This window comes from Lentinula edodes (assembly GCF_021015755.1).
Source record: "Lentinula edodes strain Le(Bin) 0899 ss11 chromosome Unknown C8R40scaffold_5, whole genome shotgun sequence".
NCBI classification, from domain to species: domain Eukaryota; kingdom Fungi; phylum Basidiomycota; class Agaricomycetes; order Agaricales; family Omphalotaceae; genus Lentinula; species Lentinula edodes.
This window is the reverse complement of record NW_025764311.1, coordinates 799,008-824,419: the sequence shown is the minus strand read 5'-3', so window position 1 is coordinate 824,419 and position 25,412 is coordinate 799,008. Positions and strand designations below refer to the sequence as shown.

At 45.8% G+C, this 25,412-nt stretch overlaps 11 protein-coding genes across 11 annotated transcripts; 5 read left to right on the top strand and 6 right to left on the bottom strand.

Moving 5' to 3' along the window:
• Positions 1-37: 37 nt before the first annotated feature.
• C8R40DRAFT_1158938 (uncharacterized protein) lies at positions 38-536 on the bottom strand (the record flags this gene model as incomplete). The annotated part of the gene is made up of 2 exons (XM_046229801.1): positions 38-343; positions 402-536. The coding sequence occupies 2 exons, from the start codon at positions 534-536 to the stop codon at positions 38-40; spliced, it is 441 nt and encodes a 146-aa protein (XP_046090163.1).
• Positions 537-569: 33 nt separating this feature from the next.
• On the bottom strand, positions 570-1,281 carry C8R40DRAFT_1037416 (uncharacterized protein; the record flags this gene model as incomplete). Its single annotated transcript, XM_046223665.1, has 3 exons — positions 570-896; positions 926-997; positions 1,057-1,281. Coding segments are annotated over 3 exons (624 nt in total), but the record flags the coding sequence as incomplete, so codon positions are not given.
• A 1,370-nt stretch (positions 1,282-2,651) lies between these two features.
• Positions 2,652-4,812, top strand: C8R40DRAFT_1066789 (uncharacterized protein; the record flags this gene model as incomplete). The annotated part of the gene is made up of 9 exons (XM_046225817.1): positions 2,652-2,907; positions 3,010-3,080; positions 3,191-3,419; positions 3,474-3,538; positions 3,658-3,804; positions 3,850-3,978; positions 4,370-4,564; positions 4,590-4,679; positions 4,726-4,812. The coding sequence occupies 9 exons, from the start codon at positions 2,652-2,654 to the stop codon at positions 4,810-4,812; spliced, it is 1,269 nt and encodes a 422-aa protein (XP_046090161.1).
• Positions 4,813-5,905: 1,093 nt separating this feature from the next.
• On the top strand, positions 5,906-7,479 carry C8R40DRAFT_1167025 (uncharacterized protein; the record flags this gene model as incomplete). The annotated part of the gene is made up of 6 exons (XM_046230944.1): positions 5,906-5,929; positions 5,988-6,085; positions 6,140-6,335; positions 6,392-6,513; positions 6,565-7,141; positions 7,192-7,479. The coding sequence occupies 6 exons, from the start codon at positions 5,906-5,908 to the stop codon at positions 7,477-7,479; spliced, it is 1,305 nt and encodes a 434-aa protein (XP_046090160.1).
• A 1,155-nt stretch (positions 7,480-8,634) lies between these two features.
• C8R40DRAFT_698798 (uncharacterized protein) lies at positions 8,635-9,622 on the bottom strand. Its single transcript, XM_046235906.1, has 3 exons — positions 9,385-9,622; positions 8,875-9,337; positions 8,635-8,798 (listed from the first exon to the last, which is right to left on the bottom strand). The coding sequence occupies exons 1-2, from the start codon at positions 9,460-9,462 to the stop codon at positions 8,882-8,884; spliced, it is 534 nt and encodes a 177-aa protein (XP_046090159.1). The 5' UTR covers positions 9,463-9,622; the 3' UTR covers positions 8,635-8,798; positions 8,875-8,881.
• A 1,184-nt stretch (positions 9,623-10,806) lies between these two features.
• On the bottom strand, positions 10,807-12,617 carry C8R40DRAFT_1037415 (uncharacterized protein; the record flags this gene model as incomplete). Its single annotated transcript, XM_046223664.1, has 11 exons — positions 10,807-10,904; positions 11,004-11,085; positions 11,144-11,289; positions 11,351-11,453; positions 11,505-11,551; positions 11,606-11,738; positions 11,821-11,893; positions 11,948-12,041; positions 12,099-12,146; positions 12,211-12,257; positions 12,325-12,617. The coding sequence occupies 11 exons, from the start codon at positions 12,615-12,617 to the stop codon at positions 10,807-10,809; spliced, it is 1,164 nt and encodes a 387-aa protein (XP_046090158.1).
• Positions 12,618-13,241: 624 nt separating this feature from the next.
• Positions 13,242-14,820, bottom strand: C8R40DRAFT_1088652 (uncharacterized protein). Its single transcript, XM_046227418.1, has 5 exons — positions 14,747-14,820; positions 13,815-14,698; positions 13,610-13,747; positions 13,405-13,529; positions 13,242-13,323 (listed from the first exon to the last, which is right to left on the bottom strand). Exons 1-4 carry the CDS (start codon positions 14,761-14,763, stop codon positions 13,486-13,488), a joined length of 1,083 nt encoding a protein of 360 aa, XP_046090157.1. The 5' UTR covers positions 14,764-14,820; the 3' UTR covers positions 13,242-13,323; positions 13,405-13,485.
• Positions 14,821-15,285: 465 nt separating this feature from the next.
• C8R40DRAFT_1167021 (uncharacterized protein) lies at positions 15,286-15,866 on the top strand (the record flags this gene model as incomplete). Its single annotated transcript, XM_046230943.1, has 2 exons — positions 15,286-15,363; positions 15,411-15,866. 2 exons carry the CDS (start codon positions 15,286-15,288, stop codon positions 15,864-15,866), a joined length of 534 nt encoding a protein of 177 aa, XP_046090156.1.
• Positions 15,867-16,384: 518 nt separating this feature from the next.
• Positions 16,385-17,077, bottom strand: C8R40DRAFT_1246261 (H+-ATPase G subunit-domain-containing protein). Its single transcript, XM_046233634.1, has 4 exons — positions 17,041-17,077; positions 16,907-16,988; positions 16,757-16,857; positions 16,385-16,707 (listed from the first exon to the last, which is right to left on the bottom strand). The coding sequence occupies exons 1-4, from the start codon at positions 17,041-17,043 to the stop codon at positions 16,531-16,533; spliced, it is 363 nt and encodes a 120-aa protein (XP_046090155.1). The 5' UTR covers positions 17,044-17,077; the 3' UTR covers positions 16,385-16,530.
• Position 17,078: 1 nt separating this feature from the next.
• Positions 17,079-21,502, top strand: C8R40DRAFT_1246259 (Symplekin tight junction protein C terminal-domain-containing protein; the record flags this gene model as incomplete). Its single annotated transcript, XM_046233633.1, has 15 exons — positions 17,079-17,387; positions 17,449-17,563; positions 17,616-17,787; positions 17,847-17,974; positions 18,029-18,214; positions 18,268-18,868; positions 18,918-19,351; positions 19,404-19,479; positions 19,534-19,691; positions 19,744-19,967; positions 20,061-20,277; positions 20,328-20,607; positions 20,663-20,897; positions 20,948-21,057; positions 21,116-21,502. Exons 1-15 carry the CDS (start codon positions 17,129-17,131, stop codon positions 21,500-21,502), a joined length of 3,582 nt encoding a protein of 1,193 aa, XP_046090154.1. The 5' UTR covers positions 17,079-17,128.
• Positions 21,503-21,561: 59 nt separating this feature from the next.
• On the top strand, positions 21,562-25,245 carry C8R40DRAFT_1270884 (kinase-like domain-containing protein). The gene is made up of 16 exons (XM_046234045.1): positions 21,562-21,869; positions 21,933-22,125; positions 22,179-22,280; positions 22,341-22,383; positions 22,447-22,590; positions 22,641-22,652; positions 22,721-22,730; positions 22,789-22,869; positions 22,921-23,125; positions 23,176-23,192; positions 23,248-23,317; positions 23,419-23,456; positions 23,513-23,556; positions 23,611-23,689; positions 23,740-24,701; positions 24,761-25,245. Exons 2-16 carry the CDS (start codon positions 21,938-21,940, stop codon positions 25,076-25,078), a joined length of 2,313 nt encoding a protein of 770 aa, XP_046090153.1. The 5' UTR covers positions 21,562-21,869; positions 21,933-21,937; the 3' UTR covers positions 25,079-25,245.
• Positions 25,246-25,412: the final 167 nt, after the last annotated feature.

Below are 25,412 nucleotides of genomic sequence, written 5' to 3'. Positions count from 1 at the left end.
TAGAGATTGTATATACTCAAGCGTAAAGATAAAGAACTTAACTACAATGACAAGATCGGTTACAGGTAGGGCATACAGTAGCAGGAGCACGGTGCATATTAAAGAAATCATAGCGATTTACGGTGGGGTTATCATTCCACGAAATAAGATACTTGACAATTGTGAGATGGGTGAACTCCTGGCTCCAGCCACCCCACTCACAAATCTGGCGCAGTGGCCATCGACGTTCCACTGACAACCATTGACATCCACCACGACGAAAGGAATGAGTCCCGTATGGAAAATAATCGGTTCCGATATCAATGAGATTGTTACGGAACATCTCTAGAAACTGCTCAGAGGTCTAATCAAACCACTGCAATCAGTAGAGAATACCAGTTACAGAGTATAGATGTCCCTACCATTGGCTCGTTCTCTTCTGCTATCCGATCATTCTGTCGGATTTTTCTGAATAGATAACCTTTCTTGACCCGGGAGAAATGCAACCACTTGGCAAAGGCACGGACAGGACAAAGATGAGCATACTGTATTGGCATTTCATGGATGACGAAAGGTTTGATATCTGGTGATTATAAGATATATAGAGTAGTTGCTGGGCTATAGTACATACCTCCGAATTGGCTGGTTTTGCGAAATGGAAGAGTTAGTGTTATGGTTGTCATACCAGTCTCCGCGTTCTCGTCCATCTCTATATCATGGACCTGTATCTTGAGTAGCTCATCGATGCGAAGAAGATCGCAGAAGCTAAGGGTGTAGCCCAAATGAAGGAGTGCACGGGCATGACAACCTCCCCAGTACATAGGATCTTTGGGCACATTTCGAACAGCAGGCTCATAGGGACGTGGTTCGGCAAACTCAGGGCGGTTATTGAACTTGTAAAGCTCCAAAAGTAATGCCTAGAGTGAGGTTGTTATAGTTTTGGAACTTGTGAACATACATTTGAAATGCTTACAGAGGTTACAGCCCGAGCACTTGTAGTAGTCTCTCCAACAAATGTCTAGGGAAGATATGATACATTTGAGTCACTACCGCAACTTAAAAGATATATATGCCTACCTTGCGCCGCCGCAAACTCAGCATATAGCTGGTTAAAGTTTCCGAGACGGATGGATTTCCTAACATCTTTCCAGTATATTCACTACGATGCCACGCAAGCATGCCTAAGCCATGGATTCGACCAAACCCAAAAGTTGCGGCAGCTCGCATTTTCTGTGCATGTGTGAATGTAGACCTTTCCTTTGACTTGTCCTTTTCTGATCCATCAAGATTAATTTCATCACAACTGACAATATTATTGAAGGTCAAAGAAGGTCAGGGTATTGAAGAAAGTGGCTTACGATTCCATGATCCATGCTGCTAGGTATTCAGCTGCATGAGGATGTGGATCTTTGCAAAAGAACGGAGAACCTGAAGCGACCATCTTGCGGTTATGGACAAAGTTTTCACATTGTTTCATTAACCTACCCAATGTAATTGAAGAATATGACAACGGCTAAGAGCAACCATGACCTACCGTATATACTCCTTACTGGTCTTCTCAGATACCCCCTTCGAAACCTCCTTGATACTCTTCATTAGGTCTGATAGATCCAACGAACTTTCTGCTGTATCGTCTTCATTATCGTCTTCATCAGCGTCCAATGTAGACCGAGGGAGTTCGATAGTGATGTTGTCTTGAACTTCTTCAAGGTTGTCGAGTATATCAACTGCCGAAGAGTGTTCATTGATAGCAGCAAGAACCCCTTTGTAGGCTTTAGTCGTAATGATGGGAACCTCCGGTTCAACGTCCATTCCTGGGATGAGATGCTCGCATTCCGATTGTGCTGAAGAAACCTCTGGTTCAACATCCATTTCTGGCATTAAATGCTGGAGTTCCGATTGTGCTAAAGCAGACAATGATAATAGGATAGGGGGTGAAGTCAGAGCTGTGTAGCCCCCTTTATTGCAACTCTGAAGCCATGAATCGCGATTGAGGCATGCATACTACAGAAAAATGCCTGTAAAAGAATGAATCAAAGCGAGGCAGGATGCCCGTTCACTTACGTATCTTCACTAATTTGATGACTTATACTCAAGATCCACATAGGACAAGGAAAATCGAAAGATCATAGATTGTATCAGATTGCAGTATGTGTGTATGTGGTAGAATAGACCAGCTTTCGCATCGTGCAAGAGCCATGCAGTCCTCCTGAGGCACTGCAATCAGCAGTATGCCATTCTACATAGAGTTGTTCTGGAAGATATCCGCGAATCTAGGAGCAATCACGCAATGAATACTGAACTCTTCCCTATAGAATACCCAATCAATTCGACAATTAAGCCTCAAGCGATGGGTAGACTTACAAGCTCTATGGCACATGTTCACAAGAGCTTTCATACCCAGAATTTTTGTCAGTGCGAATACCCAAAGGGCGGAGGGGAGTCTGATCACCCTACTTGCAACCTGCGAGGTGAGGATGAGTGGGTGAACTAAAACCCAAGCGACTTACTCAATGATCAAACCATTGTAAACTTTCTCATCCGGACCAGCCGCTAGAACAATCTTCACAGTAGAGCGGAAATTATCGATTCAGCTGACAAGACCCAATAAAAATCTTGTTGATTTTGATTTCCTGCATAGGCGTGGTTGGGAGTGAAGCCCATTTAAGTCAATGAATACGCGTGGTTCCAGGGGGCCGGGCTCGGAGGCAACGTCATTCTTTGGCAACATTGGGTCGGTTGAATCCGTAGTCACAGAGTTCAACGACAACTTATTTGTTGAACCTGAGATTGAGAATGACATTGAGATTGAGCTGGAGGAAGAGGCCGTGTGGAAGGAAGAGGAGCTAAGGATGCTTGAGAGTGTGCTAGAAGTAAGCAGGCTGGGAAGAGCGTCGATGACGGCCGAGCTAGTGGCACCACTTGAAGGTATAGGCGCAAGGCTAGCAACAAGTCGAAGGCAATACCTCTGGGGAAGAAGGTAGGGCACCTCCAAATGTTGACGCGGAGCTCTACCAACGGATGACTTAGGACTCGCCGGGGACACGAGAATCCTCGAGGTCATGTTCTGGAATGATAGAGGTTGTGGGACTGCTGGTCAGGTTAATGGTCCTCACAAGGCCCACCACCTCGCCAGTTCCGGGAGCAGAGCCATCGGACTCGTCCACCATGTTTAGATTGTGTCGGTAAATGTGATATGAGGTCACATCAGAGCTGGGGTGAGGCGAAGTTCCTAAAGGAGAAGAAGACAGCGGTACTGAGGCGAGGTGCCGAAACTAGATTGAAGCTGTGGAATCAGCTGAAAGCGGATGAGAAGTTTGACGAGATTGATACAATGTGTAGTGAAGTCGGTCAGCCAATGCTGGAGAAGGAGGCACGGACATTTTACAAGATAGCGATGCAAAGCCGGAACGAAAAAAGCAAAATAGCTGGCGAGAGATGTAAGCGTGGATCGCCTACAAGTACCAATGGTACATGTCACGTATATCAATCAGTGTTGAATCTTAACGTTCACGGTGGATTTGGTGGGGATGATGATGGTAGGACAGGAAGAAAGAAGGTGAGTCAACTCCGTAGTCTCAAAGTTCGACGACGACGTGCTCATGGCACTGCCTGGTTCCATTCCCAAGCCAGTGCTAGCACCATTTTAGCGCCATTCCAATTTCCAGTGTTGTTCAGCATGTTCAAGAACTACATTGGGTGCATAATCCCCTGGTAACTTCGTTTGTACAAGGAGGCGGACGAAGGTTACAGAGATGCGCTGCTAATTCAAGCAGAGACATCCCGAACATTCCTCACAAGGGCTCTACGACCCTAGTGTACGCGGTAAGATAGTTAGTGGCCGGAAACTTTGGACGCTGACGTGTCAAGGTGCCCTTAACCTTTCCGCCGGAAGATAGAATTGAGCGCGACAGCAATACCGGGGTCGACTCTGTCTGTAAAGTGTCTGTCGGTACATTTGGACCAGTCGACCACTCGCGAGAACCACCACCGACTCAAGTACAAATTTTTGATATTCGCAAGTAGGAGATTTGTGGAGATTCGCGAGTAGGTGATTTGCGAGTAGGTGGAAATTGCGAGGTGATTCGCGAGTAGAAGGACACATCGTATGGGAAGGACGGCATCGTGGCTGCCATCCTTGCACAGGGAGGGTGCATGTTTTATCCTGTTCACTACCCTGTGTCGTGAGGACAGGCGAAGTTGACATCCCTGAACAGGCTTCCTGCTGAGACTGATACTCTCCCAACCACTCCGTGTAACGTGCCCAATCTTCCTCCCTCAACCGCCCAAAACCATTTGCGTTAATGTAGATCATGTCGCGAGTGGCCTCTATCGGTATATAGGTGCCGTTGGGGTTGGAACAGAGATTGTGATGGAGACTGTGGTGTAGACTGCGATTGCGAGAAGGGGGGACGGTATTACAAGCGGAAATAAGGATAATAGACAGGGAAGACGTGTATGTTTGGGACGCGGTTCTGGGGTCAACGAGATAGTGATACTTTCGAGAGCTGGGTATGAGCCAGAGGAAGAAGACGAGAGCAGCAACGAGTTTGAAGCCGAGGGATCGAGCCGCTTTAGATGGCTCGTTCGTTGCTGATATTTCAGGGCAGGGCAGAGGTTCAAAGTCGGAAGTTGGAGTAGCGCCTGTCAACCGCATCTTTTTCAAGATTTCGCGTGTCCACCGGAAAGTAGCAGATGGAGTCCGTTTGTGTGAACGAACCTGCGTCTGTTTCAACCTCACCCAAGGCACCGGCCGACCGCGCGCTTGAAAATCCCATTACAAAATCTATCCGACTTGCTGGCCGAGAAGGAACTTCATTCACGCCAGTGTAATTGCGATGCGGGGTCCCAATAGAATGAGCGTTATCGTGCGGTGATTGAATAGAAGCAGGAAATGAATGATTTTCTTCCTTCCGCTATTGAGCGGGGCCACCGGAAGGAATTTGTTCATGATGAAGAGGGGAGTCGTGATGGAAAGCATGAGTATTATCGTGAGGATATGCGGTGTCGTTCGTGTCTGTGGGCGAGAGGGAGACAGTCATTTCGTCTACTACTCAATATTGTGTGTTCCTGGAATAAATTAAGGCAAAGAACACACAAAGGAAGTTCACTTCGTACTTTGAAACACACCCTAGAAGGCCACAAGATATCACCAGACTTGTCCAACAAGTTGACGATACAGGTAATCCTGCACATAGAACATTGGGAGTAAGTGAAGTACAGCTGGCAAGCAAGCTACGACTCACATACTAATGTCTTAAATGCGAAAACCCCGCCCTCCGAAGCTCAACTTCAAGCCTGACAACACTCGATGGGTTGCTCTCAATGCTCTCCGCGCCTCGGGGTGAACCAGAATCCGAAGTATGAATGGTGACGAATTCAAATTCGCGATTGCACTTCTGTTTGGCAAGGAGGGAGGATTTCGTGATGTTCTGAGGGTGTCGTCAGCCGTGTTGCCAATATGTTGACTGATGTCAGGAGAGAAGGTGACGACAAGACGTATGCCCCCATGACTGCCGTCAAGTTGAACACACGGAGAATACCAGCAGGATCCGAACTTAACTGCAGTGGAACCGGACGCGCCGCGCCATATTTCAGGCCGTACCCAGCTTTGAGGTGGGCAGTTCATTGCAGTGAAGAACAGATTTGCTTGGAAGGCGGGAGCAACTTGGACGATGTTCATGAGTGACTGTGCGGACCGGCGCTGGAGCGTGTGAGTAAATCGTGTGGGAATCGTGCGCCTAAGTACGGGGCAGTGAGCAGTGGTGAACTGGTCAATATTAAGAGAACGCTTCCCTGGATGTTGGAAGCTTTCATTCATCTTTGCTTCTGGGCAGCTGCAGTATGGGCCAAACATGGGCAAGCTTGTCGTCGATCGAGTTGGAATAGGGGTTGATTAACTGTCCTTCTGCTACTACTATCTACAATGGGGATTCAAGATATCTGGAATGTACGTATGTCGATTCAAGATTACGGACACTTAGTGATACACTATTATCACCCAATAGTTTATTAAACCAACGGCAATAACTATGAAGCTTGCAGACTATACACTTGAAAACAGGAACGCAAGTGACCTGGTATGCCGTATAGGAATAGATGCTCAGTGAGTCTCAATATATTCAAACATAAATGCACAAATCTCTCATTTGATTTGTAGGGCACTGCTCCGGGGTTTCCGAGCAGTTGATCCCAGCACGGTCTTCATTCAAACCTATGACTTCCTGTGCCATCTGTGTCGAGCTCCCGCCGCTGATTTCATTTTTGTATACGCCAGCCCTGAGTCAGGAGTCAATGTCAACGAACTGGAGCAATTTAAGGAATTGCTCAAAGCCTTCAGTTATCACATACATGTGGTATGTGTACTCTGAGTTCATTTTCATCGGAGCTTTCATAACAGATGATGCCATAGACAGAAGCGGAAGTGAATGCTGAGCTGTCGGCCATGAGCAACTTTGGGTTGATAAAAGCAATTCTTACCAATGACGGAAACATATTTCCCTTTGGTGCGAACTGTGTTCTCTCGCTTAACCGGTAAGTTCAGTACAACCTTCAATCATGGAGCAGAAATTTGATGGTGAATAGTGCGGAATCATCTCCTACAAGCTTTGTGGTGGATGTATATTGTGCAAGAACCATTCAAGAGCGTCTCGGAATTTCAAAAGAAGGATTCATTCTAATTGCTCTGATTGTTGGAAGTGATTATAATGAAGGAATTCATGGCATTGGTATGATGACCGCGATTGCATTGGCAAAATGCGGGTATGGAGAGGCCTTGCTCCGTAACTACCATCAATTTTCCCAGTCCTCCCATTTGCTTGACAGTTCCTTTGTCGAATTGAATTGTTCCATTGCGGATGAAATCGAGTCAAATTCTAGACACTATCTTCGACGACGGAGCCCCCAACGCGCACATGCATTCCTGGATGCCCACTTCCCATCAAGTGATACCTTGAGGACCCTAAAAATGTTCACAGAGCCTATCACCGACCTCTCACCTTCATCGGGCCCTCAGGTTGGTTCAAAATGGGTGTACAACATACCACACCCCCCAAAGATTGCGGCCTTTTGCAGGAAATACTTTCGCTGGAGTTCGGAGCTTGTGAATCAAAAATTCCGCAGTGAGCTCTATGCTGGAGTAATTATCCGAATGCTTTGCTCCGTAAGTGACCATTCAGTCATTGGCAGTTCAACGGCTGATCCGAATGACAGAAATACGTGGTCTACAACCCGGTAAATGGGGAAATCTTGGTGCCGTTAGTGCAGAGTCATTTTGATCTGGACCATTCTGGACGACCTTATGCTTTTACCCTGTCCACAACAATCGGAGGCAAGAACCCTCCCTCTGTACATGGTAAAGAACTTCATGATGCCATTGATGTTGATTTTAGTACATCGTTCTTTACCCAAGTAGCTGGTCTTGTCTGTTCAGATGAGCAGATGATCAGAGTTGCTATCCCTGCTCCCATTCTTGCCGTGGCTCTGCGACTCAGACTGTGAAATTGGATCCTTACTTATCTCTTCTTCATGAAATTCATCTTCGTTGTTCAATGTGTATTGTATGTAGACAAATAAATGAGTCTTGTTCAGTGTTTCTGGTACAAAGGCAAATGAAGAATAAACAAATCTTATCCCGCGACATGCTCTTGTAAGCCATTAAGCGCACACAGAGAATTGTCTTTTTTTTATACCAACAGCACTTCGTATTTTTTCTGGCTGGCAGAATCCGGTGGATTTTACACAAAACACAAAACGTAAAGGTTCAAAGACAAACCCACAGAGTAAGAAAGACGATTCATGGCTATGTTGCATTGATAAGTATACAGCCGGCACTGACCGAACTGACCGAATACGTGTTTATATACATGTTTATGCTCCATCAATGTACCGGAGTTGTGTCACTGTATCTAGGTCCTTTATCGCTCCTCGTTGCTCATTCAATTACGACGACAACGTCCCTAGGTCTCAGCTGCTCACTTTTACTGCTCCTTGTTGCTCATTTGCTCTCTATCCTCTAAATCTACTCCCTACTGCTCCTCGTTGCTCATTTGCTCTCTATCCTCTAAATCTACTCCCTACTTTCCATTCCATATTACTACTACGTACACAATGGCAATGTCTCAGTGGATTCTAAACATTCTGTGAGTCTCTGTGTTCCTTACATGAAAATTCTCGTCTCTTCTTCATATCTCCTGAACTGAATCACGGACCAATCGGATTCAGTCCCTTGCAGTCAATGCTTGGCTGGAAAGCAGATTATGTGCAGTCTGCAAAAGTTTCTCATTCGGTTTCCATCATTTGCCTTGCATACACAATATTCTCAGTCTTCGAGGACGCATCGGGAGCAGATTATTCTACTCCCGTCGCCCTCGATCGCCCGCTCGACGTCCGGAAGGTGAAGAATCCGACGGATGGGATGAACGGGCACGTAGTTTGTCACCTGACGGGTCACTCCTGTGAGATCAGTAACGGGAGCCGTTACTGATGTGACCGTTTTGTCTTTCTTTTCGTTCTCAATTGCACTTCTCACTTTACAACCCTCTGATGTGGACAATCTGAGTGACGACGAGGTATTGAACAATTTGAAGCCTTAATTTGTTCCGGCAGGCTCGACGAATTCACCGTGATGTGCGCGGGGGGAACTGTTTCCTTAATGAATTTGAAGTTGCACCACATCTCGACTAGGTTCATCTTTCAGCTCAGAATCCCTGTTGGCCGCTATCTAACTACGCCGCGTCCTCGTCGACGATACAAAAGCCAAACATGACGATATATGAACGAGTAGGGTAAAAGTTAATCTTGTATGCACTGGGATTATCCTGATTAAGTAACATTGGTTTAAAAAAACTAATGAGCACGGACATAGAAGTACGGACATAGAAGCACGGTACGCACAGGTCTGTTAAAAATTAACCGGGCAAAAAAACCATCGCGGTTCTTGATTCTTGCAAACATCCATCCTCTCCTTCATAATCTGGACGACTTCATCCTCTTCATGCGCTATCAATTTACTGTAAGCAATCGAGTGGCTGTCGTATATGATTATCATCAAGGCGTATTCCACGGAAACTGGTGACAAGAATCTCAACCCGTAGTTGCAATGTTTACGCAGATCTTGCTCAACATCATGCGTGATCATTGACCATATGAAACGTCCTTTTTCGAAACCCGGAGGTGGTCGAGGAAGATTATGTTTTCGGTGATATTCGACGCAGTCTTGAATGTTTATACCAAAGGCCCAGTAAAGTTTTTCGGGCTTGACGTAGTCAGGATCTCGTCTCAAACGGACACGGTCGAGTCGATACTTCGCAGGGACCTCTTTCCCGGGAGGTAAGATTAATTTAGCACGCTCCTTGATCTGAGAAAACCTCAGACACTTCGAAGACACAAGGGAGAGGCACTCACCCCGTCGGGCACGTCGTCAGGAGTACGCCGCGGACAAAACATCGTCTCGTAAGTGACCTCTTCCGTTGTGGATGCCATCAATCGTGTGAAGGGTATCTACTGTATAAGTTGAAGAGTACTTGCAGGCTGGCACAAGAATGAGGAGTTTGAATGCCACAAAAACACTCCTACTGCATGCGTAAAACAACTCAAGGTATGGTGAGAGAAACTCGTGCACTCCGGGTGATCGCGTAGATTCTAGAGTCACATAAGTCACATTGTATCCCTATTATGTAACCCCGAACTCTCCCGAACTTTTTCTTTTTCTAGCCAGTCTTCATCCAAAAACGCTTGCCACGGAAAAGTGACACAACATAATTACCTGCAAGCCCAATGTGTTTCTCTAAACTCATATCTTTGATGATCAACTCGCCTCCGCCCAGCTTGTTCGATCTGTTTTGGGAACGCTCAATAACAATGGGTGGACTGCATTCAAGAAGCCGGAAGGCACAGAGATACAGGGGACACGAAGGACAGCTGAGGAACGACAACGTAGCCAAAGAGGAAAAAATGTGTCTTCCGCCTCTTCGGGGATGGTGGCTGGCAGCTCGAGTTCAACACATTCAATTCTCCGGTTTATGAAACGTTTCACAGTTTGCTTCAAATATCCGTCGATGCTTTACCTCTTGCAGAAGATATTTCCATTATTATTATCACTGCTGCAAATTCGGTGAGTCAAATTACAGGTGGAAAGTCCGTTGTCCATCCTTCTCCTTCTGATTCCTCGATGCAAAAGATGATGACTTTAATAACAGATGCCAGTGATGAAGATTGTGTCAGTTCCGATGTACCTCAAAGCGGATAAAAAGAACTCACCAAATACAGAAAGATCTTGCTACAAGTCGCTCGAAGAAAGGAAAGAGTCCTAGGGGATGGATCCTGCACCTAAATCAATTCTTGAATAACACCGGAATGTAGTACAGTTGAAGTGGTAGCTCATGTCTTGCTCGGTCATGTCTTGCTCGGAGTGATATCATATTTTCACCGGGACATGATGTATATGTGATCGCAGTTCCAGCTCCGGGAACATCTTTGTCAGGCAGCGCGTCAGGAAGCGTCTCAAAGCCATCCATAATGTTTCCTACAAATTATACGCAAGACTACGGCTGACCACGGAGAACCTTTTCCAAATTGCCACATGAAGTCGTCAACCCAAATGATTTGTGCAAAGGCATACAAGTACAGCGTACTGCATTGTCATGAATGCGTAGTTCTGAAAGTACACCCCTTCTTGTAAGCACCATCTCATTACGAACCCCTACCGTTGTTGGCGCCCTGTTGCCTCATGCGAGGAGAAAATAGACGACTATGTAGTACCTTCTAAAATGGTTTTAAACCTCATTGTTTTATTCGGCAAACGAGATGAAATGCATCTTGAAGTGCCTAAAGGTTCCCTGCGATCTTCTGGGGGCCCCGCAAATCCTCCCGTCGTTCCTGTATATACGCTGGTGCTTCCGGAGCAAGTTCAGCTTGGTCTTCGGCTGTGTGTAGAGTATGCGAAACGGGGAAGACGGACGAAGGACGGACAGTCAAAGCAAAAGAGTCAGGTCGTCAGATTATCAGGAATAGATGAGACTCACGAGCGGAATACCAGAAGTACGTGATCAATCCGATGACAACGATAACATACGCGACAAAGTATAACCAGTACGGTTGGTAGTGCTGGAGAAAGTTTAAGTTTGCCGCTTTCACTGACACAAATAAGATTAGAACTACGCACATAAAGTCCCAATCCAAATATCAGGCCGTAAAAGTCACTCGAAAGCAAGCTCAGATTGTAGTAGCCTGAAGACGCCATACGATATAGAATTGGCGCGACGGTGTACAAAATGAACATGGCGGATGTGTATGCCAGAAGGAGGCCGACTGGAGTTTAGTAAAGGGTTCATTTGGGTGACTTGAAAGCATTGAATGATGGAAGAAATACCATTGGCTCCGCTCCATGTAGCTGTGTGCATGTCATTGTGCTCCAGTCCAGCAGCTTGAGAGACGCAGATGATGAATCCGAACATTCCCAGTTGACCGACAACCTTCGTCGGAGTTAGTGAAATGGATGCAGGAATTGACCATGTCGGGCACACCTCATATAGGGGTCTTTTACGGACGAAGAATTCCTCTGTAGCATTAGCTATATGGAGCGGAATAAGATATATAGGAAAAAGGTAGGTGGAGTAAGACTTACTGAAACCGTACAAAGTCGCTCCAGCGACCATTAGAGCATCACCCTTGCCCCTTGAAAGTGCTTCGTAGTCTTTCTTTGTCAGCTCGTCGGAGCATACAAGAAGTCCGAGACCTAAGACGCAAATGAAGACGCCCTGTATTCATATTCACGAATCAGTGATGTTTGTCGCGGCGAAGATACATATCCTGCAGTTGATATAGATGGAAAACCCGTACCAGAAGCTGTGTCCAATGATATTTTGTTCGAAAATAGAGCCACGAGAAGAAAAGACAGACTGGAATGGCCCATCTATTGACAGAGATTCAATTGCCAGTTGAATGCGCTCGGGAACGTATTACGCACGCGTCAAGTAGCATGCAAGATAGCAAATCCGTGTATTCATAAGCTTTCACCACCATGAAATTTCCCTCAACATCACATGCGGCTAAGATAATGTCTGATAACAAACATTTAGATTAGGTTTAACCAACAATGGCTAGATGGATGCACATACATTTCCACCCGTCACGCATGACCATCTCAAGCCATCCCTTGAAGCCATCTAGAATGTGTCGATATATTAAAAGCTAGGAAAGATATGGTAAAGTGGGGGAGCGGCTACTGACATCGGAATATTGTGTAGGGTGTGTATGTGGCGAAAAGGGCGAAATAGCTAGATGAATACGAAGAGGTTAGTCCACATTGAGAGATATTTGATCAAGAAATGCCACAGGACGCACAAGAAAACGTTCTGGGTGGTCGGAAGAGCCCAGTTTCTGAGCATCAGTTCCGTCGTAGATACATTCGTGCAAGTGATGCACAAAGATACAATCTGGCCAGCAAACAGAGAAAAGAGGAATCTTCTCGTGAAAATACTCTTAATACGAGCATCGAGACTCTTGACAAAAGCGGCTGGAGAGGAAAATTCGATGGGAGGTCGTTTCGGGGGAGGGGCCTCGATGATTGACTGAGATTCGAGCGCTGGAGCAGCGTAGTCAAAATCCTTTGAATCCTTGGCCAAGGGGGAAGACATTACGCTGGAAGCTAAAATAAGTCCTGCGAGGAAAGTGGTGGTTCAGGTTCAAGACGCACACCACCTCACACCACCTGCCGAAAACTTGTAAATAAAAAAGCTCATGAAAAAATGTCACGATCGATCGGAATTCACTTTCAGGTACACAAGTTTGCCGGGCGGCTCCGTACAACAGTCGACTCCAGGCTCTTAACCCATACCCCTCCGTCGAGGTCCAGAGGTATGGGTTATGAGCTGTTATGAGGGAGTATGGGTATAGGGAGAGTGCTATTTTCTCGGCCCAAAAAATGCTCTGAAATGCTTTTGATTGACGTCGGGGAAAATTTGGGTAAACATTGTCACTATGTGCTGTATTTCATTCCACCAGTATCAGAGGAATACTGGTCCATGGCAGTCATGTCTGACAACCACTCAGTTGCCTACAGTAAACTGATAGCCCATGAAGAGGAGGAAGTCATTCAAATTTTAAAGGACAGGATGTATGTTTGCAAGAATCATGAACCGCAAACTGCAATGGTTTTTCACCTAGTTGAATGTTAAGTGACATGCGAGTACCCTGCATGTCATTCTTGAAATGAGCAAGTTCAGATTACATCTGATGCCACCCAGTCAGAATTTCCTTGTCATCATGTATGCATACACAAGCCCGTATTTTTACTCTATTGCTCGAACTCCTACTCACACTTTCACTTTTGGTTTCACTTCAGTGGGTCGCTGTTTTTCCTTCGGAATTTTTCATAGAATGTGTTATCAAATAATTATATTTATATCCGGATTGCTGCTCTAGGTTTTCTTCCTGTTCTCAAAGAGGAGTCACTATCAACTATATGTCATGAGCCTATGTAAAAGAAATAAAGGCTACATAGTGTCACATGCTGGAACCAGAACCATGAGGAGCTTGCTGCTCCACAGGTGAGGAATCCAGGGGGGAAATAACTCTGCGGCCTCTCTTTGTTCGTGCACGCGTCTGAATTGGGCTCTCCTCATTATAGACCCAGTGAGGAGGAGCATTGTGTCTCCCAGGTGGTTTGTAACTTCCATCTTTTGAATCTTCGGATTGCGAATACTCCTCGTCCTCACGCTCCATGGTAGCATTGACCATAATGCTGTTGAGAATATCGCGGTATACTGTGCGCAGCTTTTCCATTCCGCTGGCCTACAAAGAATTAAATTATGTGAAACCCAATATTCTTGAAGGGTAGAACATGCTTACCATATTGATATTGGGCACATACTGGTAGTTATGTGGTACGTCGAAACATGAGGGTTGTTGACTAAATTCATGCTTTTCCATAATTGTCGACAATGCATGCAAAAATACTGGATTATACTCCTGGACAGGCGTTCCCAGAAGCAAAGGCTCATTGAAATACTTGAGTTCCGGAAGATAGTCATCGAAAACATCTATCTGCCGTTCAGGAGATGAAAAGCGACTTTTCTCTTGAGCGCCACCTGGGTCTACTACAGACGTAGTAGATGCCGTTGAGGTCGCGCGGTCTTTCAGTGCCAAAAGATTAGCTGCTACTGCTTGTCTGGCTAGAACTTGGCTAGCAACAGTCTCTTCATGTTCATAGGCTCGTTGCTCCTTATCTTTGTCAAAAATTAACATGGACCAATAAAGTCCTACAAGGATGAAAACGGGATATTGTGTGGGACCATCGAAGCTTCTGAAGGCATGTTTCACTTGTTCACGAACCTGTGGAATGGCTGTTGCGAAATAGTGGGAAGCCATCATGTCGATTAATACTTCTTTATCCCGCCAATTGCCAGAGTCACGTAATGGCTTTGCCTCAAACCAAAATACAGGCTTGATGGCCTCCTTCATGGTAGAAGCCCGGGAGTCAAAGGTGCAGGCAGCACAATCCGGGAGGCGATAACTGCCAGGGGCTGAGTCACCAAAATATGCCTGTGGGTGGCATTCAAGAGTGAAGCGATTATCCCCCTCATTGACACTACAGAAGTCAGTCACGACGCGATTGAGGAGAGGATACAGATGAAACTCGATTTCAGCGTTGGATTGTGCCAAGATGAGATCACTTTCGAGTCGCTTGAATATAGAATCTCTCTTGAGGAGAATCACCTAAATGCAAAGCTCACCAGTGATAATGACGGTAGAAAAGAAACTCACCGAAGGATCTTTGTACATAGGTAAGAGGCTTGTAATTGACTAAAATGTCAGGCTGGAAGGAAATTGTTTGAAAACTGTCGGATTGAACACTCGATTATCTAGACCTTTTTATACTCCTAGGGGACCACCGATATGGGCAATCGATATTCAAACTGCTGTGTTGTGACTAACTGACTGACTATCCGAGCCACTGATAATCATTATGCGTAACCACATTCAGACTACATACTTGTTCAATTATTATGCCTTGTGCTTCAGTTTGATGCTTTTGAGTCATTCTTTTGTTCGTTTTGTTTTTTTTCGCCACTGTTGGCAAGTTGTGGGTGAGCATTGTCATGATTTGTTCTAATACCTCATTTTATCTTTTGATACGTGTTCTTATCCTTGTAATGTGCTTGTTTATCTTGTTGCTGAAAGTGCACGAAAAGGATCAGCGCATGGGGGCGCATGGGCGCTTATTGCGATACGTGAACAATATATAAGCTTACGAAGTACTGACTCTGTATACCTATTACCAGCACATAACCATTCACACGATTGATGGCATCCACAACGGAAGAGGTCACTTACGAGACGATGTTCTGTCCGCGGCGTACTCCTGACGACGTGCCCGACGGGGTGAGTGACTCTCCCTTGTGTCTTCGAAGTGTCTGAGGTTTTCTCAGATCAAGGAGCGTGCTAAATTAATCTTACCTCCCGGGAAAGAGGTCCCTGCGAAGTATCGACTCGACCGTGTCCGTTTGAGACGAGATCCTGACTACGTCAAGCCTGAAAAACTTTACTGGGCCTTTGGTATAAACATTCAAGACTGCGTCGAATATCACCGAAAACATAACCTTCCTCGACCACCTCCGGGTTTCGAAAAAGGACGTTTCATATGGTCAATGATCACGCATGATGTTGAGCAAGATCTGCGGAAACATTGCAACTACGGGTTGAGATTCTTGCCACCAGTTTCCGTGGAATATGCCTTGATGATAATCATATACGACAGCCACTCGATTGCTTACAGTAAATTGATAGCGCATGAAGAGGATGAAGTCGTCCAGATTATAAAGGAGAGGATGGATGTTTGCAAGAATCAAGAACCGCGATGGTTTTTTTGCCCGGTCAACTTTTAACAGGCCTGTGCGTACCTTGCATCCATGTCCGTGCTCGTTAGTTTTTTTGCCAATGTTACTTAGGATAATCCCTGTGCATACAAGACCAACTTTTACCCTACTATCCAGGCCTACGTTCAAATTTGTTTCACTGTCAGTAGCACTAGTTACTGTTTTTAGATCAACTGCGCTACAATCTGAGTCCATATCAGCAATATCGGAAGCGAAGTCATTAGCACCAAGATAAGACATATGTGATAGCGGAATCGAAGACCTTCAAAAAGCAGTCTGCTTGCTCCAGTACCAGACGAATTAATGACAAACTTGGATAATTCAGAAAGGTTCAATGGATGTCTTCCCAAACAAGGTCCGCTTTGCAAGGACTTGCACAATGTCGGTACAAATGGGTGATTATGAGTCTCAATCTCAATTTCAGATGGACAGATCCTCACGACGGCGGCTGCTAAGGAAGGGTTGTTACGGCGGAAACTGTTCGCTATAAATGGAGGAACTCACTAACAATTCTAAGGCAATAGACTCCCTCCCAATTAAAGACCCAAACAAAGGCCGAGATTGAAGACGAGTATCATATCTTGAATTGGAATCGTGGAAAAATACATGAAAAGAACAGGTCCGTGCAATGCGATAAAGGTATTAGAAGAAGAGATACAGTGATGATGCAGTATTAAGATTGAACTTTCTTGAGGTTTTTGTGTAATTCAGGCTTGACCTGTGTAACTCTGTCCAACAACTTCTGCACGACTTCATTCTTATGGCTATTGTAAGAGTCCGAGATGGATTGGAGCTTCACTTCGGTATCCTTGTCAATCGCAGCCTGTGCCTCAGATGTTGTACCAGCATGCTGTAAGCTATCTAAGTAAATGAAGAAGTGATAAACAGTCGCGACGCACCGATGCCTCGAACTTCTTGAACTCGGCCTCTTTAGCCTTCTTGTATTCTTCTATCTCCTTTGTAGCCTCTGAACGAGCGTCCTTTAGTTTCTGTACACGATCTAGTCGAGATTTAGAGTTAAGTCCGTGAGGTAATGATTTGAGACGGACACTGGCGAGCTTCCTGTACGATTTTGGCAGCGGCTTTCTCGGCCTCGAGAAGAGTTTGGATACCCTGCGATTGTTGAGCAGACTGAGAGAAATATGAGAGATGAATTGCAGATGATTGAGGGAATATGCAATACCATGTTGGTCGGTTGAGGGAGAAAGATGAATTGAAACTCAGCCACAACACTGATGTAAAGGGTTTGTCGGGAACCATATTGTTGGACGATGGCGAGCAATCCGGTCGACCCTCTTCAAACTTTACAGGCTGCTCTGAATACCGAACCAAATTCTAAGGAACAAGCAGACCTCCTTGCATCGCTACGAGAGTCACTCGAAGCCCAACCAGCTCCAATTCGAGTTTTGGTTCCAATTCTCATCTCAAGAGTTGTCAACGCCGGCGACTCACTCCTGAAATCCTGGGTCATCGACTTGTTTCATTATGGTTTATGTCGTTCTTCGTTGAGTCTGGATGTGAAGACGCAACGTTCGTGTACAATATTTATTCTTCAGTCAATCAAAATATAACCACGGTTCTCGTTTATTAGTATCCTCTCAGACCCTAGAAACCCTTTTCTATCTACTCGACGACCCCAATCCAGCTCCTGTGAAGGTCGTAACACAATGCCTGGCTACTGTCTATCCCCTTCTCTTCCGTTCCCTGTAAGGGGTTTTATGTTTACTATGCGTCCCCCGTTGAATACGTTGTCCACAGGTGCGCAAACCGCAACAATCCTGCTGCTTGGAATCTATTGTCAAGCTGCAAATCCAAAATACTTGGTTTCGTTGGTCTGCCCGGTGTCAACTTGGGTGTCAAAATCTCCGCACTCAAATTCATGCAGCGGGTTATTCTCGTGCAGGTTCCTCAAGGAGTCTCAGATCCTAGGGTGCGCAAACGTTACATTTTTGTCCAAACAGCTTCTTACATATCTTCCCCCGAATTTAGCTCCAGAATAAGAACGACCCGAACCTATCGTTCTGCCCAGCAAACCATCCATTTATTTCAGTAACTCAGCTGGAAGCGGAGGGCCAGTTGCTTTTAAAAACTGTCATTGAGATACTGTATTCCACCCAGTGAGTAATGAGACTCGAAGTATCACAGAGTCAGTGTTTGACCCAAATTTCTAGAAATGTCGATTTATTATCAGCGCTACTCAACAGCTGGCCTACATTAGTTAAGACGCGACCGAACATGATGCATCTTGTAGTGGCCGCTTTGAAACAGTGGACACCCGCAGCCTTCAACGGCCTCTCAGCGTCTACCATCAAGAGTGCTGAAAAGGCCGTCCGCATCTTATTGACACATATATTGCGGTACGAGCACACTTCACTTTCAGCCTATACCCCGTTTTGATGTCGCCTTCCAGCCTTCCTAGTGCAAGTCAGTTTATACCCCAGATTAATGAGGCTTTGGCAACTCAGGCATCTCGGATGGAATTAGCTGCTTCCGAGGAAAAGAAGAAAAGGGCTGCTGTCGCTGCTGGTGTTATTGACACCAGAAAGCGACCTACTACTGAAGCCGACCGCACTGATGTTAAACGCGTCAAACTAGAAGCCGAGCCTCCTGCTCCAGACCCATCCCTATCTTTATTAGCATCCTTCGACTTTTCAACCCTTCCTGCGACCCTCATAACGGATTTGATCGTAGCTAATCTTGAAGCATTCACTGAACCTGCTTTAGTTTCACTCGTTCAAGTCTACAGACAGAGGTTGGGAATTGGTACTGTTTCCACCTCTGTGCCCCCGGCGCCTGCCGCTACGGCTTCCGGCTCTGTACCAGTCGCAGCACCAACAGTACCAGCTGTGTCTGATATCAAGTCCGTGGGTAAAGACATAGCTCGACCGCCGACTATAGAACCTTCTACCACTACACCCGCACCTCCAATTAAAGAGGAGCCTGTCGATCCACTGCAAATGGATATTGACCAGGATGAACTTGAATACGAGCCAGATCGGCTCAACGAAGAGGTGTTTTTTTTCGTGTCTATGTTGGAACTACAAACTGATTCCTGCAAAGCTTTCCGGTCCAGTGCCTTCGTTAAAAACCGCGCGACAGTTAGACTCTGCACCTGGCACCGAAGAGCAGCCCATAAACCTTTCACTCTCTGAATTCAAACTCCCTCCACCAAAAGATATGGTCAACATTGATGACCGTATCGATCTGATCTCCAAGTCAATCACAAGAATACATGAAGGGGCGGCGGAGATGCAATCGAGTACAAATGTCAGTACTGACTCAGATGTGACAATCGGAGGGCCAATGGATATGTGGATGCTGCTCGTAGTAAGGATGTTCACGCGTGTGGCGGAGCCTCCTGAGCTTGATCTTTCTAACGATGGGGAAGATACTCCGATGGACAATGAGGAGGATAAATCAACGCCCTTCTATGAAAGACAAGACAGATTGAGACGAATCTTGTGCGATTATATCATGTCAGACTTTCCGGGGCGGTAGGTATTGTATTCTCATTTTTTGTGCAAGGGTGTAACACGAATTCCTTAGGATCCGTCTTGCCACTACATGGATGAATGAAGAATGGTATAATGATCAAATACGGCTGGAACGGAATCCAAAATGGGTAAGGAGAATCATTCGTTTTCTGTTTTGTCACTGGAACGCATTCCTCCAATAGCGACCAAACTACGATATATGGCTTGGCCAGATAGTAGCTTCATACCAGACACATCTAGATGGGAAGGATCGCACGTTTGCGCGCTTTCTGCTCGACCTTCCCTCCTTACCGGCTGATGTTGTATCCCTTCTTCGCGAACTTTGTGTGGATAACGAAAGGTAAAGCTTATTCAACATCTTCGTCTCATGGCTCCATTTGACGTTACACTAGCCCGGATAAAATGCAAATTGGATTCTCTACCCTTAGAGGGTTCGTCATGCAACGTCCTCTGATGCGAGCCGACGCTCTCAATGTGCTCCTCGAGCTTACAACTCATCCTGAAAAGAAGATTCGCGGGGCAGCTATCAATACTGTGAAACTATGGGTTCCCAATCATCAACCTATGGATAGCATGATCCGCGAGTTTGCTCTACAAATTCTGCGTAAACTACAACGTGAGCCTATACAGGAAGCTATATCAGAGTCAAATGGTGACAGTACCGAATTCAATGTGAATGGAGACTCGGCTCCTACTGTCGCTGAAGAAGGCAGTACAACCGAAAAGAAAAAGACGACAATGGTAACAGATGAGTTGGAGGAAGGTGAAGACGAAAACATGGAGGACGGTCAACTGCCTCCGGAAGATCTTCTTCAGACACCTTACCTCCCCGAAAGAATTGAACTACCAGCAGAGAAGAGTCATGTTCTACAGCACGTCGAACTTCTATTTGCACTGTCGGTGAAAGTTCCCGATCTTCTCGACGAGTAAGCTGTTGAACTGTGCATGCCAAGCGGAGATCTAATGCCTTTGTTAGTCTGTTCGCTGCATACGGACAAATGGATATCACCGTACAGGAAGCTATTCAGAGCCTCATCACAGCATTAGTTCGTTCATTGGGATCAAGCCATGGAAAACTTCTTACATTGATGCGAACATGTCCGCCTGGCGCCGAGTCACTTGCTCTACGTATTCTTAGTATATTCACTGAACACGGCAGGCCGAGTCCTCAGCTTGTTGCGCTGGTAAAGGGTTTGATCAATGAACGAGACCTCGATGCACGCTTCCTAATTCCTATCATTGCCGAAATGGACAAGGTATGAACATAGTAGTCTTTGAAGTTCGTTCAATGATTGGATCTATCTTTCGTAGCCCGATATTGTACGCCACTTACCCCGCATCGTCTCAATACTCGACGGAAAGCTAGAATCCAAGACTCTGGTTCGCTCTGTCTTCAGTTCTGTAGTTACCACCCCTCCGCAGACCTTTGGCAGTGTTACGTCGAATATGCCTCGGGTCCGACAAAGCGAACTGCTTACACCCGCAGAGTTGATGGTTTTGTTGCACGATTCAGAGAAGGAGATTGGTATCAAGAGTGCTAAAGAAGGTAAAACCGACTGTAATGGGTTCAGTCACCATGCTCACCATTCGATATAGCTATTGGAATATGTTTTTCTATGACCGATGTTTTCCGCTCAGAGATTCTTGCCGTCGTGATGCAACAAATCATGGATGAGCCGGTGCTACCGGTACTCTTCCTGCGTACGGTAAGCTCCAAATTGTTGCTGCTCTCTCTAGATGGCGATGATAATTGCGATTCTACAGGTTATTCAAGCTGTTACGACGTACAAGTCTCTCGTCGGGTTCGTATCAACAACATTGTTATCACGACTCATCACGAAAAAAATATGGACCAATCCGCTGTTATGGGAGGGGTTTATTCACTGCGCTAAAGTGATTGCACCTGCAAGCTTCGGTGCCTTGTTGCAGCTACCCAAAGATCAACTCCGGGAGCTGGTCGACAAGCAACCAAGTTTGAAAGCAGGATTGCGTGATTATGTTACGAAGAAGGCACCAAATAAAGCCAGAGTTTCTGGGTTTCTGGATATATTCTCGGAGTCGACCGCAGTTGAGTCGTCGGTTGAGGGTATTGCGAATGGGGGACCACCACGGACACAGCCTGAGCCCGGTGCGGGGTCGGGATCGGCTTAATGTATCTATGCTACTATGCATTCGTAGAGATTAGTAGGAAGTTGTAGTGTTTACACGGATAATTTTAAAGCCTCAGGTTTTATGTAACCACTTTTTGGTGAGGATTGAGCCTGGCCATTTACGCAAGCGTAGATCTCGCTTGTGGACATACGGAGGCAATTGTCCGAATCTCTGTGTAATGACTTGACTTTGCCCACTGAAAACACTCTTATCTCTTCTCTGTCATTTACCATTCGCATCTCTCAATAATCTCAAAGGTGTGCCAATAAAACCGGAATCAGAACAAGTCAAAAGTGCTGTAGAGAATAGACGCCACGCTGGTGGGCTATTATTGGCTTATAATTTCTTGAAAAGCATTGACACAGTCGTGAGCCACATCGAATTGTTCGAAATCTCGTTTCTCACTTTCACTTGCTCTTGGGCTTTCCAGACGACATGTCTGAACGCGAATCTTTGAAGCGGAGCGCATCCAGCGAGCGTCGTCGCGTAAAGCATGATCAATCGAAGGAACATGATACCAAGTCATCTTCTCCCCAGCCTTCTCCTTCATGGAACATTGACAGAGGGAGATCAAGAGTACGGCGGCCATCCAACTCTTTCGCTGATCAAAGCCTTCGACGCAGGTGCGACCAACATGTAATGCTTGCTACGTCCTCGTAGTTTCTAATTTTGGCAGAGGCTACCACACTCTTCAATCATCCTTTGGGAAGACGTTCCATGTTGAGAAGAGATGGAAGCTGGTGCGGGAAATGGGCTCTGGTGCTTATGGTGTGGTTATGTGCGTTGATCATTAGCACATTGTAATATCTCTATGGACTAATCCGATCTGTCCATACAGTTCAGCAGCAGACGAAATCTCTGGGGAAACGGTGGCTATTAAAGTACGCTCCTTTTTCATCCCAATTCTTATTATGGCCTCCATCATCCTAATCAAAAACTCCCAGCTCGTTACGAGAGTTTTCGAAAAAGTCCAACTTGCCAAACGAGCTTTGAGGGAAATCGTGTTACTTCGGCATTTTGCAAGTCATGAAAACATAACCGGTCTCATCGATGTTGACGCGATTTCCCCTGACTTTGATGAAATGTATGTCGGGTCTTTACTTTCATCGGTTTCTGTACTCATGGTCATTTCAGCTATATTTTCATGGAGGTGTGCAGACTCCTTCGTCCAAGATGATTATCGACTGAAGTGTATCTCCTCCATGTTTCTTTATTTAGCCTATGGAAGGTTTGTGTTATGTATGGGCCGTGGCGATGCAACTGTGAAGTCTGAAAGATTGCTGCAGCTGACCTTCATCAAATAATCAAGTCCGGACAACACTTGACCAGTGAGCACGTTCAGTATTTCCTGTATCAAATCCTTCGAGGTAAGGAGTTTGTTGTCTCCTTGTCATTCATCGATAGTCATCATCACTTAGGTATGAAATATGTACATTCGGCGCATGTCATACATCGAGATCTCAAGCCTGGAAATCTGCTGGTGAATGCCGACTGTGAGCTGAAGATATGTGATTTTGGTCTCAGCAGAGGATTCGACGCTGAGCCGGATGAGAATGCTAGCCACCTCACTGAATATGTTGCAACGAGGTGGTATCGTGCACCAGAGATTATGTTAGCTTTCAGGTCTGTTCCCAAATGTTTATTTCGATCACGTTCTGATACAAGTTTTGTAGACGTTATAATACTGCCAGTATGTATTCGATGTTGCAACTCAGAGCTTTGTAGAGCTGATCCTACTTCGACAGTCGACGTCTGGTCAATTGGTTGCATTTTTGCCGAACTTTTAATGGGTAAACCATTATTCAAGGGAAAGGAGTGAGCACAGCGGTTCTGACGATTTTGTTTTCCTGACTAGTATAATTTTAGCTATGGTCAGAGATTTCACACATGTCAAGCTAATGTTGACACTCATTATGCGCAGTTGACCAACTCAATAAGATTCTCAATGTGCTCGGTAAGTAACATTGCTTCCTCTGAGTTAGAATCTATCTTCGATGGGAGACTGTGCAGGTACGCCTGAAGATGCCGTGATAAAAAAGATCGGCAGTGAGAAGGTATAGAGCTTTGCAAGGAATTAACAATCAACAAGATTTCTGACGTGTCTGAAGGCTCAGGCGTACGTGAGGTCGCTTCCGTTGAAGAGGATGGTGCCGTTGAAAAAGGTCATCCCCCACGCTGACATTCAAGGTACGCACAGATCAACTGTTTATCCTGCGAGAACTCAGGCAGTGCGACAGCCCTTGACCTTTTGAAACGAATGCTTAGCTTCGATCCTGACGAACGAATCACGGTTTTCGAGGCTCTTGAACATCCCTGGCTGGCCTCTTATCATGACGTCACCGATGAACCTGAATGCAAACAACCTTTCGACGCGTGGCGATATATTGAGACTCTGGAAACAATGGATGATTTTCGAAATGCCTTATGGAAAGAAATACAAGAATATCGTCAGGAGGTCCGCGGTGTCAACGATCTATCGGGAATGCCAATACGAACAGTAAGCGGCAGTCGAGGAACAGATGTCGAAAAGCGAGTAAGTGGAGTCCACGAACATCCGGAACATCCGGAAGCCGAAATAATTGTCGAAGAGGCCGCTTCGGAGGGGCAGCCTACGACTTTGACTGAGGAGCCTGACGAACTGGAACCAGAAGCTGCGAAATTGGCCACGGAAGACAGTTATCTTCCACCTCCCCCATCATCACAGAACAATCGTTGGTCCGCTCCTGTCACACCTACAGATCCAGTAGTGACTTACGCAAGGAGATCAAGTATCATGCAAGCACCAAGGCAAGGATCGACATTCAACACACCGTTCCCCTCTTCGCAGCATATACCTTCTTACAGTGAGAGTTCAACCGTATCATCTAGTGTTGCATTCCCTTCTCGTGGCGAAGGATACGTTCTTCCTGCCCGTTCTCGAACCGGCTCGATAGCGGGTGGTGAGGTTACTCGTAGGCTATTGCGCACTCTATCTACAGTGTCTATCTATGAGAGTGGTGAGGGATTAGCTGGTGGACTGGCAGATCTCGCTCCAATTGGCAGGTATATTGTGGATAGACAGACCACAGAAGCTGATGCTCCCGCGTCGGAGATGCCTCGGGAATTTGGCATCAACGAAGCTGACGAAGACGCCTGGGATGAAAAGGTTAGGAAGCGAGAGAGAAAAGAAGGCAAATTCTTCGTCGGTGACGGTCAAAAGGTGAACCTATTGTAGCTACGGAATTTGTCCGGGATACTCAGTTATAGATTTCATTTCAGCCGACGTCCAGTAGCCAAAATCCTACGCCAAATCTCACGGCATCTCGCTCGCATTCACAGGTACTAACATTTTTACTGTTTCAATTGATACTAAAATTGCTGTCATCTCAGAGCGCATTGGACGCTTCTCCTGAGCCTAGCAGATCTGGCGGGAATGAGCTGCATTCTCCTACTCATTCACCTAAAGAAAAAAAAGCTCCTGTAGTGAAAAAGCTTTCTGTACAATCTCTTGAGCAGGCGCTGGCCGAGGCTGCGACTGACGAGCAGCCAAAAAGTGGAGAAGCCTCTACTTCGCGGCGGAGATTTTTAATTGAATGAAGAACATTTGAGAGACGTCCTGTACACTCTGTACAGGTTTGTCTGGGGGGTTTCAGTAAAAAGCGACGATTTTCGTTAAATTTAGATTAGCTAAGGAGTACAAAATACAAATGACAGTATGGATACATGAGAGGAATCTCCACACATCTAAATCGTATTATTTTCGGAAATTGCCCCAGAGGAGAACCTCTGGACTATTATCAGGCTGTGTCGGTTGTCAAATAAACCTGTGATAGTGATGATGGACTTGAATGGTCGGATTGGGTCTAACATTCCGATATATACACACAGACCAAGAGTATCAAGTGATGCCATAGAGAATGCACGGGGTCGG

Excerpts from the sequence above, each read along its gene's own strand:
- C8R40DRAFT_698798 (XM_046235906.1), bottom strand. The coding sequence starts at position 9,462 with ATGGCATCCACAACGGAAGAGGTCACTTACGAGACGATGTTTTGTCCG. Across the intron at positions 9,338-9,384 it reads CTGACGACGTGCCCGACGGG|ATCAAGGAGCGTGCTAAATT; the intron begins GTGAGTGCCTCT and ends AGGTTTTCTCAG.
- C8R40DRAFT_1088652 (XM_046227418.1), bottom strand. Across the intron at positions 13,748-13,814 it reads TATGGTAAGCATGTTCTACC|AGTATACCGCGATATTCTCA; the intron begins CTTCAAGAATAT and ends AAAGCTGCGCAC. Across the intron at positions 13,530-13,609 it reads AATGCTCCTCCTCACTGGGT|CTGTGGAGCAGCAAGCTCCT; the intron begins CTATAATGAGGA and ends TGGATTCCTCAC.
- C8R40DRAFT_1246261 (XM_046233634.1), bottom strand. Across the intron at positions 16,858-16,906 it reads CGTACAGGAAGCTCGCCAGT|ATCGTGTACAGAAACTAAAG; the intron begins GTCCGTCTCAAA and ends AATCTCGACTAG. Across the intron at positions 16,708-16,756 it reads TCAAGAAGTTCGAGGCATCG|CATGCTGGTACAACATCTGA; the intron begins GTGCGTCGCGAC and ends GATAGCTTACAG.
- C8R40DRAFT_1270884 (XM_046234045.1), top strand. The coding sequence starts at position 21,938 with ATGTCTGAACGCGAATCTTTGAAGCGGAGCGCATCCAGCGAGCGTCGT. Across the intron at positions 22,384-22,446 it reads GGGAAACGGTGGCTATTAAA|CTCGTTACGAGAGTTTTCGA; the intron begins GTACGCTCCTTT and ends AAAAACTCCCAG. Across the intron at positions 23,690-23,739 it reads CCCCCACGCTGACATTCAAG|CCCTTGACCTTTTGAAACGA; the intron begins GTACGCACAGAT and ends GCAGTGCGACAG.